We start from the raw sequence: 16,267 nt of genomic DNA, 5'->3' as shown, positions 1-16,267 counted from the left end.
CCGCCCTGGCAGCCCCTGGGGATGGGCAAGCCCTGCATCGCTTCTGTCACTTGCTTTGTTTTGTTAAAAAAAAAAAAATGTCATGTTCTGAAGGGGCAGCCCCAGGCAGGGTGGTCTGGTGGCCAGGGAAAGCTGCAGGACAGTCCGAGGAAATCTGACAGCTACAAGGATGAGGCCCAAGTCCTGAGACTTCGTGCCAGGGTATGGCTTCCAGAACTTTCTGAAGTGTGCTTGCTCACACCCTCTGCCTTCTCTTGAGGCTGTTTTGTAGTTGGATGCTTTTTTCCCCACACCAAGGGGAGTATCGCCCCTTGTAACGTGCTTTCAGGGCAGCTCCCCTTCAGCCGTGGGCACAGCTGGCAACCCTGGCAGCCGCTGCTGCAGTGGGACAGCTGAGTCGGCCCTTTGCTTGTAGTGAGAACGACCCTCAGGGAGTCTGTGGCTGCTGGCCAGCCTCAGCAGCATCCACTCCCCGACTCTCCGGATGCTTCCATGTCCTCCAGACCATTCTGGACAAAGTGTAAAGTGTTCCCATTCAGCTACCTGGGTGCCCTCTTACAGACCAGGCCTTGGCTATGCTTCCTGGGGCCCATCTGGGTCTGCTGGAGCCCCCAGAAGCCAGCCCGGCCAATGTGAGCCACACCTGAGAGCATGAGTACAGGGCTCCATGGAGATGGGGAAGGGGGTTCCTGCCACAGGCGCTGTCAGCCCAGCAGGGCTCCATGGAGATGGGGGGGGTCCTGTTGCATCGTGTACCCCAGAGGTGGCTGGGAGAATGTCTTACTGGTCCCTTGTGAGTGACAAGTGCTCACTGACCTACAGTTGGACCAAGCCCACAAAACGAAGAAGGAAGCAGGTCTCTCCTTGCTTGTAGATGGAGACGTGGCCACAGGAAGGGCAACGTCTCCTTGTGTTCCATGCGGTTCGCAAAACTGCCTCACGCCTGAATGTGAAAAAGAACAGCAAAGGAACCCAGCAGTGTCCCTTGAGGGTGGCCAGGGGCAGCCTGGGTCCTCGGGGTGAGGGAGGGCCCCTCTCATGTCCCCTACAGCTGGCAGAATGTGCTGGGGGATGTCTGCTTGCCCACGGCCCCGTGGCCACGTGGACTTTGCGTGCTCACGTGCTGTAAGTGTCCTGTTCTCTGTGTGTGTGCCTAGCCGGGGTTAGCCCTTCTCTGCTGTGAGCCGAGCCTTTTGAAAATCTTCCTAAGAGTCCGTGAGTGCCCCGAGCTCCCAGGGCGGCCGGCGAGCCTCGCGCACAGTCTGTTCCTGTGCAAATGGACGTGTGTCTCCCAGTGCGGTCCATTGGTGTGACTGCTTGTCTTTTTAAGACTTGTTTTGTCTTTTAGAACATTGGTAAATAAAGCAAGCATATTTTTATTTTGTCTGTGAGTGTCTGGAGGCATAGACGAAAAATTGGGATAGAGATCAAAGGTTGCTGCCGGGTTGTTTCTTGAAACTGTTTCCAGAAACTGAGCTGTGCCTCAGAGACCTGTGGGGGCAGAGGGGATTCTCCCCGCGGCTGGCCGCTGGCCCGACCAGCTCCAGTGCCGTGGACCCTGTGTGATGCAAATGTGATTCTGGGGCCTGCCTGCTCGCTCATGTTCACTTACAGATGCAGGGTGTAGCTCCTGGCTCCCCATCCCCAGCTGCTCTCCCCTGGCCTGGGACCCCAGGCGCCCACTCTGGCCCGGCAGTGTGGCGGCCACAGGGCTGAAGGCAGAGGCCACAAGGTGGCCAAGTCAGCATTCCCCCTGCTCTGCTTCTCCCACCCCAGCCCTGCTTTCTGCGGGCTCAGCCCCAGGAAGCCTGCCCCACTGCGTCTGCCCTGGCTCCCTCTCGCTGCACCCTGAAGGTTGGGGGCCTGGAGGGCACGAGGACTGCAGAGTGCCCGAGGCCGTCGGCATGATCCCATTTACCCTACAACCCCGAAGGCACCCGTGCCCTTCCAAACCAGAAGGAGCAGCTCAGCCTCCGGGCAGCCTGCCCGCTGGGCTGGACCCCACACTGCTATTGTTCCCCGGCATTCACAGCCCATCGTGCCATCCTTCCTGGCTGTGGAAGGCACCCAAGGGTTCCAGGGCCCAGGAAGTGGGTTGCAGTGGAGGAGGAGTCTGAGGGACTGCATGGTGGTCCCCAGACGGGGACAGCACAGCAGCCTGGCAAGCACACACTGCTGATAGAAGCGCAGTTCCCAGCGTGTGGACTCAAGCTGCCACCGCTACCGTGTTGCCCCTTGCTCTCAGGCCGCACCCTGAGGCACCTGCCAAGCCCCAATGTAGCTTTTTCCTCAACACCTGCCTTCCAGCCCCCCTCCTCACCCACACCTGTCACCCGTCCTTGTGTGTACAAATGTGGCTTTTGCTAACACCTGTAACCAGAACCCAGCTTCCTTGCCTTCTCTGGGATTGATCCCAAATGCGACTCCCTCCAGACACCGTTGGCATGCGGGGTGTGTCGGCACTGGTGACTGCAGAGCCAGGCAAGACGCTAATACCACATTTCTTGGGTGGCCTTTTGCTTTTTATTTTCCTAGAACAAGAGGTCCAGATGAAATCCGAGGCTGCCTGCAGCCACTGTAGACACTCTGGGAGTGAGTGAACCAGCAGATGGAAACACTCTATCTCTGGCTGGTGCTGTGGCATAGTGGGTTAAGCTGCCAACTGCACCAGCATCTTTCCATATGAGCGCCAGTTCAAGTCCCAGCTGCTGCACTTCAAATCCAGCTCCCTACTGACGTACCTGAGAAAGAAATGGGGCATGGGCCAAGTTCCTGGTCCCCCTGGGAGACCCAGAAGCAGCTCCTAGCCCTTGCGGCCTTTGGGGAGTGGGCCAGCATACAAGATCTCTCTCCCTGCGTCTCCACCCATCTCTGTCTTCCAAGCTCTCTTCTTTGTATCTCTTCCTTTGTAACTCTGCCTTTCAAATACAATTTAAAAGGGTGGCGGTGGCCTGTGCTGAGCAGAGTAAGCTTTGGCCTTCAGTGCCAGCATTCCATACGGGCGCTGGTTCAAATCCCAGCTGCTTCACTTCCAACCCAGCTCCCTGCCAACGCTCCTGGGAGAGCGGCAGAGGATGGTCCAAGTCCTCGGGTTCCTGCACCCATGTGGGAAATCTGTTAGACGCCCCTGCTCAGTCCAGCTCTGCCCACTGCAACCATTTAGGGAGTGAACCAGTAGATGGAAAAGCTTTCTCTGTCTCCCCTCTGTAAATCTACCTTTTAAATAAAAACAAACCTTTTAAACAATACATTTAAAAGTCGCCCTGTTTATTTTCCTATTTCACTTCGGGGGCCTCCTTCAGGTGGGAAGATGAGTATGGACACAACCTCCCTGGGGCCCCCCACGGAGAAGGGGACACGTGTACATGCGTGCGTGCCTCAGGTGTGTCCTGAACGTGTTCCGTCCACGAGCCAGTGGGGGGCCGAGTGGACAGCGGGTTCAGGACCCTCCAGCTCTCCTGCGCTCCTCTGGCCTGCCCCCTGCTGTGGAGAGGCCCCCAGCAGGCTCTTCAGCTCCACCTTCGGGCACAATCACGGGCGCCCCCCACCGTCCTCCCCTTAAGGCCTCCAACTGGCCAGGGGACCCCCTTCTCTTCCGAGGGACAGGCGGGGACGCGGAGAACGTCCCGAGGGCTCAGCGGGCTGTGAGGCAGAGGACGTGCTGCCAGCCCAGGGCCCACCCAGCGGAGGGCGAAGGCCCGGAGCCGCTGCGGGGTCCTGCGCCTTAGGCTGAAGCCTCGGGTGCGGGGCGCAGGAGGCACCGCGACGTCCCGGCAGGCCGGCAGATGGGCGGCCGCGGTGGGGGTCGCGGGCGTCCGGCCGCCCCGAGCGCCCGCCCGCCCGCCTGGCGCACAAAGCCGGCGGAGACAAAGACGCGGCCGACACCTGCCGCTCTTGGCGCGGCTGCAGCTGCCAACTGTCACGGGCATCAAGTTACTGCGCCAGACGGCGACGGGGAGGGGGCGGACGGGGGGCGGAGGGGACACAAAGGGGGGCGGGGAAACACGCCGAGGAAGGGCTCGGCGGCTTGGGGGTCGCCATGGGAAGGGCTGAGAGGCGAGAGGTAGCATGGGGGGTGTCTCACGGTGAAGAGGGGCACCAGAGCCCCGAGGGGGGAGGCGAAGGTCCCGGGAAGGAAAGGGAAAGGTCAGGGGTACGCGGGCCAGGGACCACCAGGAGGTGGGGGGCGCTCAAGAGGGGCGGGGTCGTCCCGGCTGGGGTAGGGGAGCTCCCGGGAGCAACAGGCGGATGGACCCCGCCCTGACGGCTTTCCGGGGGTGAGCGTCGGGGACGGCGCGCGGCTGCCCAGGCGGTGCCCACCTCCCCGGCGGCCAAGCCGGACGCGACGCGGACGCGCCCGCTCCCCCGCCGGGCCCCCGTCCGCTCCGAGGCCGCACGGCCCGGGCCCGCCCCGCCAGCTGCCCGCCGCGCCCCGGGCCGCACAAAGCGCGCGCCTGCCATTGGCCTGGGCGCGCCGGGCGGCGGGCAGCTCCGCCAGTCGGAGCATTGAGACGCAAATGATCCGCTATAAAAGCGGGCGGGGCGGTCGCAGGCCGGAAGACGCGCGGGGCGGCCATGGCCCCGTCCCTGGCGTCGGGCCGGGACCGCACGGGCCGGGAGGACGAGGACAGCTGCGGGGAGGCGCGTGGGGACCGCAAGGTGCGGGCGCGGCGGGGCGGCGGGTGAGGCGAGGACGGCGGGGCGCTTGCGGCCGGGGCTCAAACACTCGCTTCCCGCAGGCCCGGAAGCCGCTGGTGGAGAAGAAGCGGCGCGCTCGGATCAACGAGAGTCTGCAGGAACTGCGGCTGCTGCTGGCGGGTGCCGAGGTGCGGCTGGGGACGGGCGCGTGGGCTGCGGGCTCGTGGGCTGCGGGGCGCGTCCGCTGCTCACGCTCTCCCGGCGCCGCAGGTGCAGGCCAAGCTGGAGAACGCCGAGGTGCTGGAGCTGACAGTGCGCCGCGTGCAGGGCGCGCTGCGGGGCCGGGCGCGCGGTGAGTGTGGTTCCCGGAGGCGGGGTGGGGGGCCCGGGGCGGTCCCCCCCTCACCCTTCCCATCCTCGGTCGCAGAGTGCGAGCAGCTGCAGGCAGAAGCCAGCGAGCGCTTCGCCGCCGGCTACATCCAGTGCATGCATGAGGTGCACACCTTCGTGTCCACGTGCCAAGCCATCGACGCCACCGTCGCCGCCGAGCTCCTGAACCACCTGCTGGAGTCCATGCCACTGCGCGAGGGCAGCAGCTTTCGAGACCTACTGGGGGACGCCCTGGTCGCGCCGCCAGCAGCCCCTGGGTGCCTTGGCTGGCCCACAGGAGGCACACCTGGGTCCCCATTGCCCAGCCCCCCAGGTGCCGGGGATGACTTGGGTTCCGACATGGAAGAGGCCCCCGAAGCACCTGCCGAGGGGCTGGACTTGGTGCCCGCGGCCTTGGGCAGCCTCACGACGGCCCGGAGATCCCAGAGTGTCTGGAGGCCTTGGTGATCAAAGCCAGCCCTGATCCGGCTGGGCCCGGGGGCGGGGAGGGCAGTAGTCAGCTCTGGTTGGATGGCTGGTGGGGCAGCCCAGCCAGGCTCCAGCCTGATTTTGGTGGGGAGGGTTCCCCACCCCGAGCTTCACCTTTGCCAGGGGTCTCTTGTGCAGGGATAACCCCCAGTGGGGTGGAGCCTCTCCTGGGGGCTGGGCACCCGTGCCAGGCAGGGAGCACAGAGCCTGCTAGTCCTGGCCTGCACCTAAGCTTGCGTTTGTGGCCTTGGAGCCAAGGGCTGACAGTGGTGTCCCTCAGAACTGCGGGAAAGGGCTGAGGTTTTCCGGAGGCCTGGCTGGCGGCACATCGGCTGTGTGTTCCATTGTGTTAAATAAAGGTATGCAGGAAGGCCCGCGTGAAGAGACACTGAGGGCTGTGGCGTGGTTGATGCTGTCACGGCAGATGCGTGCAGCCAAGCGTGGCTCTGGGGACTGGAGCAGCATGTTAAGCTGTGATCCCGCCGTCAGTCATGAATGCTGGTTCGAGTGCCAGCTGCTCCACTTCGCGTGCAGCTCCCTGCTAACCAGCCTGGGAAGGCAGCAAAAACAGCCCCACGCCTGGAGGAATTTGCCCAGCCCTGGCCGTTGCAGCCACCTGGGGGTGGCTCACCTTGTATTCTCACCTTATGTCACAAAGGGTGGGCACTGCTGCTTGCCCCTGCAGCTTGCTCTCCGCACCACTGCGTGATGCCACTGTTCTGGGGCTCCTGGGCTGCCCGGAGACCCCTGGTATTAGGGTGTCCCTTCCCTAATGGGGGCAGCCTGAACCCAGGAGCTCTGAAGCCCCAGGGAGCACAGGCAACAGAACAGGCAGTCGGGGTGTCAGAGTCCCTAAGGTGCTGAGGTGTGACCACTGGGACTGGCATGTGGTCTGCCTGGCTAGAGGCCACTGCTCTAACAGACCATTGCCCCCAGGCGGGCCTGGCTACAGCAGGTGTTGCTCTGGCCTCATGAGACCGGATGTTAGCAAAGGTGTGGGGGTGTTGGTCCTCTGGAGAGGAATGTCGTTCCAGATGGCCTCAGGGGTGTGGCCAGGTCAAGGTCAGCAGCTCCCCCTAGACCCCCACAGTGAGCCCCAGGCTTTCTGGGCAGCGTTAGCCAGGTGGGCTGCTTAAAAGGAGTGACTCCATTTGCCCAGTAGTGCTGTAGGCTCAGGCCAGGACCCCCCTGCCCACCCAGAACCCTGGGCCTGCCCCTCGCACCCAGATGCCCCCTGGGGGAGCTGCTCCACCTCGCTGCAGCCCCAGGCCCCTGCAGGCTTCACCTCCACCTTCCCTGCTGGCACCTCCCAGCCCCAGGCCCTCGCCCGCGCTCAGTGGCGCCCACTGCAGGCGAGCCAGGTCCACGGCCTGAAAACACGCGGTTATCATCTGGCGGTTAGTCTGGCTAAGTCGGGGTGTCAGCAGGCAGGGCTGTGATCCTGGCCCTACGAACAGCCCTCACCGACTCCTCCATCTCCAGAGCTAGCAGCTGTCTCCTCTGCCTCTTCTCCCATCCTCACGTCTGCTTTGTCACATGTGTAAACACCTGCTTGTGTGTTTACACACTTACTTAAGAGGGAGGTCAGTTGATGTGAACCCAGTCCGGGTCTCGCCCACGGGAGGCAGGAACCCAAGGACTTGAGGGACCCCGTGCTGCCTCCTCGGGTGTGCGTGGGTGGGAAGCCAGGATCCGGATGCTCTGCTGAGGGTGCAGGTGTCCTGACCCTACGCCAGGTGCAAGCACCCTTCGACACTGACCCTGCTCGCCTGCCCCTCCCTCTGGCTCTTAAGGGCTAACACTGGCACACCTGCGCGACTCGTCCCTTTGCGATGAAAGCTGACAAGTACACAGGTCCTGGCCCCTGGGTGTGGACATGGGGCAGTAGCGGAACCACCTTCTCCCAGGCGCTCCGCCTTCCTTGAGGCCCCAGCCTCCCCGTGGGAGGTACCATTTCTCCTCCCTTCTGGAACATTCTTGCCAGCCTACAGACCCGCAGACGTGTGGGAGGGGATCGGAGCCCTCCTGTGATGCTCCTGTCTGGGGTTCCCACCCCTGTTGCCCCAGTCTGCTCAGTCTGAGCTCACTCGCTCCCCAAGTCCCCCAAGAACCTGCTCTATCCCTGGTGAGAACGGCCTGTCAGTCCATCAGTCATCAGGTCCAGCACGCGCGCAGCACACCAGGGTGTCAGCTGCCAGCACTAGCGGGTAGCTTTGTCACCCTTGGCCATCCTGTCCGCCTAGGAACGGCAGGTGCCAGCCATCCGGCTGTTACCCTAACCGCTGCAGCTAAACATTGCAAATGGGCCGAACGTTGACCCCACGCGACCAGGCACAGGTTGATTCCCCAGGGAGGCAATACTGCTGATTAGGCAATAAATCCGAGAGCTCCCCCTCGATTTTTCTCCCTAATGCTTCTTTTCCAATCAACTAAGTCTGAATGTTCTAGTTCGAGTCCTCTCCCCACCCTCCGTTGCCGCCCACCAGGCCTAGGGCATCCCGTCCCTAGCCGAGCCTCCGCCCCAATCGCACCCCGACTCCCGGCTGTCCCCACGGCCGCTGCCCGGACCCGAGCACCGGCACCCGGCCAGGCTCGCTCAGCCGTCCGGGCCTCGCCCTGGAGCGGCGTCGGGGCTCCGCAGCGCGGGGAGCGGGGTTCGGCCGAGAAGCCGAGAAGCCGAGGCCCAAAACACTCCGTTCCGCGCGCCCGGCCGCACGGCCTGCCGGGACTTGTAGTCCGCGGCCGTCGGACTCGGCCGGGACTCCGCTTCCCAGAGGCCCCTGCGGGCGGGCGGCTCCGCGGGGTGCCGAGGGGGGTGCTGAGTGGGTGCCGAGGGGGCTGAGTGGGTGCCGAGGGAGGGCGGGCGGATGAGTGGGTGCCGAGAGGGGCGGCTGAGTGGGTGCCGAGGGGGCTGAGTGGGTGCCGAGTGGGGTGCCGAGGGGGGCAGCTGAGGGGGTGCTGAGTGGGTGCCGAGGGGGGTGCTGAGTGGGTGCCGAGGGGGCTGAGTGGGTGCCGAGGGGGCGGCTGAGTGGGTGCCGAGTGGGGTGCCGAGGGGGGCAGCTGAGTGGGTGCCGAGGGGGCTGAGTGGGTGCCGAGGGGGCGGCTGAGTGGGTGCCGAGTGGGGTGCCGAGGGGGGCAGCTGAGTGGGTGCCGAGGGGGCTGAGTGGGTGCCGAGGGGGCGGCTGAGTGGGTGCCGAGTGGGGTGCCGAGGGGGGCGGCTGAGTGGGTGCCGAGGGGGGCAGCTGAGTGGGTGCCGAGGGGGGCGGCTGAGTGGGTGCCGGGTGGGGTGCTGAGTGGGTGCCGAGGGGGGTGCTGAGTGGGTGCCGAGGGGGGCGGCTGAGTGGGTGCCGGGTGGGGTGCTGAGTGGGTGCCGAGGGGGATGCTGAGTGGGTGCCGGGTGGGGTGCTGAGTGGGTGCCTGAGTGGGTGCCGAGGGGGCTGAGTGGGTGCTGACGGGGCCGCCCGCGTCCCCCCGGGACTGGCCGAGGTGGCGATGGCCCAGCAGCCTAACCCACGCGTGAGCGTGAGCGGCCGAAGCGCAGAGAGCGGCCGGCCTGACGTGGGTTGGACGCGGCATAAGGGGGTCACCCCCACGTCCTCATGGAAGCTTCCAGGCGTTTTCCGCTCCCCCCACCGGAGCACAGTGAAGACGTGGCGTGGCGGCCACAGCTGTTCTTGTCCCCGTTGCCGTGTGTCCCTCGGCCTGTGCCCTGCGCAAGCGCATCTGTCTCCACACTGTCTTGAATTTATTTAAGATTTCTCGGTTTTTAGAGGTCTTCGACCTGCTGCTTCACTGCGCAGACGGGATGGCTGTGAGCCGGAGGAGCTTCTTGCAGGTCTCCCATGCGCCAGGTCCTCCTCTGCTGCTGTCCCGGGCCGAGGCGGGGAGCTGGATGGGAAGCGGGGCGGCCGGGATGCGACTGGTGCTCTCACGGGGCGCGGCGCCAGGGTTAGAGGTAGCTTTTTCTTCAGTTTGTGGTTTTTGTTTTGTTTTTTTTACCGTTGTTTGCATAGTTGAGGTGTACACCCTGTAGGGCTCTGATTAGCGTGGGAGGAATATGGCTGCACAAGTGTCTTCACGCCTTTTTTCTGGAGGCCACCAGGGTGCCAGGCTCCCGCGTGGGCAGCTGCCCCGGGGAGGCTCTAAATCACGCGGCCTCTGCCGGTAAGTACCATGCATTGGTCCTTAAATCCCCCTGAAGTCACTGCACACCTGTGAAGCACGACCTCAGTGGTCCCCAATCGCACACATTCACAAACGCCTTCCCAGGAGCCCCCAGTGCCCCCGGGGTGGGGTGTTCTGGTGGCCACACGCAGTACCCACTCCCAGGAAAGACTGACCAGCCCACAAGGCGGGTGGTGCGAAGGGCGGGGTCCCTCCCGCCTCCTGTCCCACTGCGATCGGCCGAGGCCAGCAGGCTGACTCCAGGACATGAGGGGGCTGGTACAGGACAGGACCATGTGGGCCCACCGAGTGTGCAGTGCCAGGGAGGAGCCCCTGGCATCCCCCATGGACTTGGCATGGTGACACGTGCCGTGTCAGATTTACCATATGTTAGGCCACAAAACAAGCATCACACATTTTTTTAAAGATTTGTTTATTTTTATCACAAAGTCAGATATACAGAGAGGAGGAGAGACAGAGAGGAAGATCTTCTGTCCAATGATTCACTCCCTAAGTGAGCGCAACGGCTGGTGCTATGCCGATCTGAAGCCAGGATCCAGGAACCTCTTCCAGGTCTCCCACATGGGTACAGGGTCCCAGGGCTTTGGGCCGTCCTCCACTGCTTTCCCAGGCCACAAGCAGAGAACTGAATTGCAAGTGGAGCAGCTAGAGCTTCAACCAGTGCCCACGTGCGATGTCTGTGTTGCAGGCAGGAGATTAGCCTGGGGTCCGGTGCGGTGGCCTAGCGGCTAAAGTTCTCACCTTGAACACCCTAGGATCCCATATGGGCAGCTCCACTTCCCTTCCATCTCCCTGCTTTTAGCCTAGGAAAGCAGTAGAGGATGGTGCAATGCCTTGGGACTTGGCACCCTCGTGGGAGACCCCGAGGAAGCTCCTGGCTTCAGATCAGCATAGCTCTGGCCCTTGTGGCCACTTCGGGAGTGACCCAGCAGGTGGAAGATCTTCCATTCTCTCTTCCTCTCTGTTAATCTGCCTTCCCAATGAAAAATAAATATATTTTTAAAAATTCTTGTGAAGTTACAAAGATATATGTTAAAGTTTAAAATAAAATCAACAAAATGTGGGACCAAAAGTCATAATTATCCCAAAAGATTCAGCTGCAGTGTCGGAGTCCCAGCTGCCCTGCCTGCCGTCCAGCTCCCTGTAACGCGCCTGGGAGGGCGGGGGCTGGCCCGAGTGGCCGGGCCCTGCTTGTCCGTGGCGGTGAGCCACAAGTCCTGGCTTCAGCTTGGTGAGCCAGCAGACGGACGCTCTTTCTCTAACTTTGCCTAACATCACTTCATAAAAACAACAAACAAACAAAAAAACTCAACAAATCTAGAATAGGAAAGCTGTTAGAACTGGTAAATGAATTAAATAGTCAGATAATAATTGATATAATAATCAGTATTTTCATACAACGTTAATGAACTAGCTGAAAAATAAAACAAGAACGCAATCTCACCTACAACAGCTATAAATCAAAAAAAAAAAAAAAAGAAAGAAAGAAAAAACCTAGAAAAAAATGTAGCCAAGGGGATGAAAGAGCTCATCAAAGAAAATAATAAAACAAAACTGAGGGCCCAGTGCAGTGGCCTAGCTGCTAAAGTCCTCGCCTTGGCACCGGTTCTAATCCTGGCAGCCCCACTTCCCATCCAGCTCCCTGCTTGTGGCCTGGGAAAGCAGTCGAGGACGGCCCAAGGTCTTGGGACCCTGCAGCCATGTGGGAGACCTGGAAGAAGTTCCTGGTTCCTGGCTTCAGATCAGCATAGCAGCGGCCATTGCGCTCACTTGGGGAGTGAATCATTGGACGGAAGATCTTCCTCTCTGTCTCTCCTCCTCTTTGTATATCTGACTTTGCAATAAAATATATCTTAAAATACAAGGAAGACACACAAAATATAGAAAGGCATCGCATGTTTTTTAAAAAAAAATTATTGGAAAGTCAGATTTACAGAGAGAAGGAGAGACAAGATCTTCCATCCACTGACTCGCTCCCCAGTGGCCACAACGGCTGGAGCTGAAGTGATCTGGAGCCAGGAGCCAGGAGCTTCTGGGTCTCCCATGGAGGTGCAGGGTTGTTTGGGGTTTCGAACGTCTTCTGCTGTTTTCCCAGGCCAAAAACAGAGTTGGAAAGGAGGTGGAGCATCCAGGGTACGAACTGGCGCCCATATGGGATCCCGGAGCCTGCAAGGCAAGGGCGTTAGCCACGAGGCCACTGTGCCGGGCCCATCTCATGGGCATTGATTGTCAGAATCACTGCTGTTGTTTTTTCATGGTTTTCCAAATGTTGTGGTTGAAAGTGGTGCCTTTCTGTTGCCCTGTGAGTCAGGAATCGGTGTGGCTGTTCTTGTCAGAGGTCCTTCTGTCGTTGTAGCTGCACCTGCACCATTTTCCCTGGAAATATTCTTACCCAGATCCATGTGCCCGTTGCACGTTTTCCGTGTTGTTTTGGTCCATTGCTTTACTAAACTTTCCACATACAGAAAAATTATATTCTCCTCCTTTTCAAGAACATTTCTCCTCATTTTTCTATAAGCCTGCCAGCTTTAGCCTGCTGCCCAGAGCCAAAGATCTGTGAGCTACTGGGATTTCCAGTGTATCAGCACTCCACTCCAAGCACACCGTCTAACCATGAGCCCCAGAATTGTCCGGGTGAGCGTTTTTATCTTGCCGGAGCAGGCGCGGGATGCTGCCTGGGTCACTCAGTGTGTCTGGGCTCTGCTGCCAGTTCAGCTTCCTGCTCCTGTGTGCCCGGGACTTGGCATGACGCGGATGAGTGTTTGGGCAGTGAACCGGCAGACGGAAGAACTGTTTATGTAGGTGCGTGGTTGTGTGTGTTTCTGCCTTTTAAGTGAAATGAAAATTAATTAAAAATGTCTTTTGCCTGGGGTTTTGTGGCTCGAGAATTCCTGCACCCCTCCTGGGCAGTGCTGGCTTGGGGTGCCAGGCAGGGCTGTGGCTGGGGCTGTGAGCAGTGAGAGCTCTGGGCAGTGCTGTCTTGGGGTGCCACACAGGGCTGTGAGCAGTGAGAGCTCGGGGCAGTGCTGGCTTGGGGTGCCAGGCAGGGCTGTGGTCGAGCGCTGGCTGGGCTGTGAGCAGTGAAAGCTCTGCGCTGACGGTGTGCAGGTCCGTGAACATGGCAGCTCCGTGTGGCATCTTCAGGTTGGACTCTCAGGGTGGTTGACCCACTTCCTCCAGAGTCACAACTCCAGAAAACCAGCTAGGAGCTGCACGACCTTTCATGACACCACTTAAAAAAATGATTTTATTTGAAGAGTAGATTTACATAGAAGGAAGGAGAAAGAGAGAGAACTTCCCATTTGATGGATCACTCCCCAAATGGCCCCGATGCCAGAGCTGAGCTGATCCGAACCAGAAGCTTCCTCCTGGTCTCACACGAGGGCACAGGGGCTGCTTTTCCAGCTCATAAACAGGGAGCTGGACTGGGAGTGGAGCAGCCAGAGCACGAGTCAGCTCAGCACCCATATAGGATGCTGGCACTACAAGTGGAGGGTTAGCCTGTTGAGCCACTGGGCTGCCCCCTGCTGACATCACTTTGAGACTGCTAATTGCACTTCATCTAGTCACAACACACTGCAGTCCAAGGGGAGACAGAGGCTCCGGCCCTGCGAGAAGGTGACCGGAAGGCATTCAGAAGAGCACATGGTACCGCAAAGGTTGTCACAGTGACCTTGAGAGACCACCAAGGACGGCCCAAAGCACCAACACTGCTTTCCTGGTTGTAGGCAGGCTGAGGTCTGATCCAGAATCCCACACTGTTTGCACAGCATACAAGGCCCCAGGAATGAATGGCAGGTACCCCGGGGTGAGGGCTGAGGGGACCCCAAGCTGCGTGACCTATGTTGAACAGAGTATAAGACACGGAGAGTATAAAATAAAAGGCGAAGCCTAAGGGACTGAGCGAAGGGAGAGTGCGAGCTCTAAAGGGCGGCTGCGACACAGGGACCCGGCTCGGGAGCGTGCTCCGAGGGCGTGGGGGCAGGGCTGTGGCGTAGGGTGTTGGGCTGCTGCTGGGGTGCTGCATCTCATTGAACCTGGTTCCAGTCCTGGCTCCTCCGATTCCCACCCCAGCTTCTTGCTAATTCGCCAGAGAGGCAGCAAGAGATGCTGACGTGTTCAGGTTCTATCACTTATGGCAAACCGGGTGGAGCCTCTGCCCTCCAGCTCCAACCCGCTCCAGCTGCTGCCGACATGGGCATGTGGGCAGTGAGCCAGAAGGTGCAGGTTCTTGTTTGTGCCTCTGATCTTGTATGTGCCCACACTGGCTTTCAAACAAATATGTAAATAGTAACTCCATCTGTCTCAATCATTTATCACCCCACAGTTTCCACAGGTCGAAATCCAAGCTCCACTGAGTCGTCTGGGAAGTGCAGTCCGGCGTTGGCCATGCCGCACGTCTCAGCCGAGTCCCAGCTGGGCAGCATTGACCTGCAGGCTCACATGGTGTCCTCAGGTCTGCTCCCTCCCCCCAGTCTTAATTTATTCTCATCTGGGAGGCAGAGAGAGATTTTCCATCCCCTGGTTCCCTCCCTAGCTGCTCACCAAATCCAGAGCTGGTCCAGCAGGAAGCCAGGGGCCAGGGACATCATCCCTGTGTCCCACATGCACAAGGACCCAGTCACCCCCAAGGTGTGCGTCAGCAGGCAGCTGAGCCAGAGCAGAGCACCCAGGATTTGGCGGAAGCATTCCCATTTGGAGTGTGGATGTGCCAAGCAGTGACCTCAAGCACTGTGCCACCCACCTATGCCAGCGCCCAATTCCCTGCAGTCAAGGATGGAGGCCTGGGCTCCTTGCTGGCTGACAGCTGGAAGACACTCCCAGTTGCTCTCCGTGTCACAGCCACAACATGGTAGCTTGCTTCTTCTAAACCAACTGAAGACAGAGACGGTGTCTGTCCATCGGGGTGGACCTCACCATCCTGTGTAGGGAATGGCACAGTGCTGTCACTGTTGCCGGATTCCACCGGTCCAAGCGAGTCACAGTTCCTGCTCACACGCGAGAACTGAACGTTAATATTAGTGGACGTGGACAGATGGGGGCCTCTGCGCAACAGACTTGAACTGTGATCGCGTGGTAAGGGTACCAAGGGTTAACAGTATAGCATTGGTCAGAAGGGTGTGGCACCTGCTCAGATGCACCAAGTCGCTGGCCATTCAGAGGAGGCAAGCAAAGTCAGCAGTCGGATGAGAGAAACATGCCTGGTGGCCCAGGTGGGTATCTCCAGAGAGGTGGGCGGCTAGTCTAGGTCCAGACTGGGCTTCCTAAGGGAATGGGATCCAGTTCTTCCTGTTTCCCTCTGCCCTACCCTCTTCCGAGTTGGAAACAGGGAAATGCCTCTTAAGGGTTTATTGCCCCGGGTGGTCAGACTAGGTGGTCCTGGGAGGGGAGCTGACTGGGGGGCAGAAGGCAGCATCGCTTCGGCTGTGGACACGCAGTCTGAGGTCCTTGCGAGCCGTCCTTGAGACCTCACCTCAGAGCCCATTGCAGCCTGTGGGTCTGGAACGGTCATACCCGAGGGTGGCAGTGCAGGCCACGTGGGGCTGAGCACAGGGCACATGGGACTGAGGGGATTCAGAGTCCAGAACTGCACCAGTTACAGTCGGCAGAAGTTGCATTTACTAAAGAGATGCACATGGCGCAGCTGCAAACAGGAACAAAATCCAGAGAGCAATGTGTCCCTCAAACCAGAGGGGCAGTAAGACTGCATCAAAAGCTGTTAGGGTGCATGTCAGGTGCCCACTAAAAAGTCCAATTCCGCTGAGTAAAAGCGGGGCGTCACCGGGGAGCTGAGCACGAGCTTTGACGAGGTGACGGAGGAGCCAGGTAGGGCTGGGGAGCAGGAGGCGAGACAGGTAAGGGATGGGGGCTAGAAACAGATCTGCTTGAGCACGAATCCTATCTGCACAGCGGGCAACACGCTGAACTTGGCCGCGGAGAAGGCACGTCAGTCACTCAGCTTTGGTGTGGGGGTCACTCTGTGGAGCAATATACATGGTTTGGGTTCAGGCTTGGTTAGAATGGCTCCTTTTATTTTAATTAATTTTAAAATATTTATTTTTTATTGGAAAGCCAGTTATATAGAGAGAAAAGAGAAAGATCCTCCATCTGCTGGCTCACTCCCAGGTGGGCACACTGGCCAGAGCTGGGCCGATCTGCAGCCAGGAGCTTCTTCCCCGTCTCCCAGGCGGGTGCAGGGTCCCAGGGCTCTGGGCCGTCCTCCGCTGCCGTCCCAGGCCAAGGCAGGGAGCTGGGTGGGAAGTGGGGCCGCCGGGGTGTCGCACCGCAGGTGGAGGCTTGTCGTGCCCTGAGCTGGTTCTGTCACATTCAAGAGGAGGGCGACCGGTCAGTTCCCGCCATCAGCGCTGCGTTTCTCGCCAGGGGCGGGTACTGCCAGCGCAGGGTTCTCCCCGCCAGCCATCGCACGGGGCCGTGGAAAGGCGAGGGGCGCCCGCTCGCCCTCCCTCTGCTGCCAGGCTCGGCGTGCCGGGCACGCGCAGGGCCGCGGGGCGCGGGGGTCCCCGGCCGAGGGGCGCGGGACACGCGCGCCCGCCCACGCGCGCCCCGGCCCCGCCCCGCCGCGCGC

General features: G+C 60.4%; 2 protein-coding genes across 4 annotated transcripts in view; both read left to right on the top strand.

Annotated features, from left to right (window-relative positions):
- The window catches only part of PER2 (period circadian regulator 2), a 37,961-nt gene extending 33,451 nt beyond the window's left edge, over positions 1-4,510 (top strand). The window contains exons 25-26 of the mRNA XM_040972437.1: positions 562-632; positions 4,283-4,510. Of these exons, the coding sequence (XP_040828371.1) occupies positions 562-632; positions 4,283-4,510 (299 nt within the window). The remainder of the gene's footprint in view (positions 1-561; positions 633-4,282) is intronic.
- A 49-nt stretch (positions 4,511-4,559) lies between these two features.
- On the top strand, positions 4,560-5,868 carry HES6 (hes family bHLH transcription factor 6). 3 transcript variants are annotated; one of them, XM_040972365.1, is made up of 4 exons: positions 4,560-4,659; positions 4,740-4,826; positions 4,915-4,990; positions 5,066-5,868. In XM_040972365.1, the coding sequence occupies exons 1-4, from the start codon at positions 4,576-4,578 to the stop codon at positions 5,473-5,475; spliced, it is 657 nt and encodes a 218-aa protein (XP_040828299.1). In that variant the 5' UTR covers positions 4,560-4,575; the 3' UTR covers positions 5,476-5,868. The 3 variants fall into 3 exon arrangements, with proteins under 3 accessions (XP_040828299.1, XP_040828298.1, XP_040828300.1); XM_040972364.1 differs by having other exon boundaries at positions 4,909-4,990; XM_040972366.1 differs by having other exon boundaries at positions 4,909-4,950; positions 5,066-5,281.
- The last annotated feature ends 10,399 nt before the right edge of the window (positions 5,869-16,267 follow it).

This window comes from Ochotona curzoniae, unplaced genomic scaffold (assembly GCF_017591425.1).
Source record: "Ochotona curzoniae isolate NIBS_2020 unplaced genomic scaffold, NIBS_Ocur_1.0 contig_2294, whole genome shotgun sequence".
NCBI classification, from domain to species: domain Eukaryota; kingdom Metazoa; phylum Chordata; class Mammalia; order Lagomorpha; family Ochotonidae; genus Ochotona; species Ochotona curzoniae.
Note: the sequence above shows the minus strand (reverse complement) of the source record. Positions and strands in the feature narration are given on the sequence as shown.

Bases quoted from the DNA above. Each gene is read 5' to 3' on its own strand.
- HES6 (XM_040972364.1), top strand. From the start codon at position 4,576: ATGGCCCCGTCCCTGGCGTCGGGCCGGGACCGCACGGGCCGGGAGGAC. The intron at 4,660-4,739 runs GTGCGGGCGCGG...CGCTTCCCGCAG, and splicing joins AGGCGCGTGGGGACCGCAAG to GCCCGGAAGCCGCTGGTGGA. The intron at 4,827-4,908 runs GTGCGGCTGGGG...CCGGCGCCGCAG, and splicing joins TGCTGCTGGCGGGTGCCGAG to GTGCAGGCCAAGCTGGAGAA.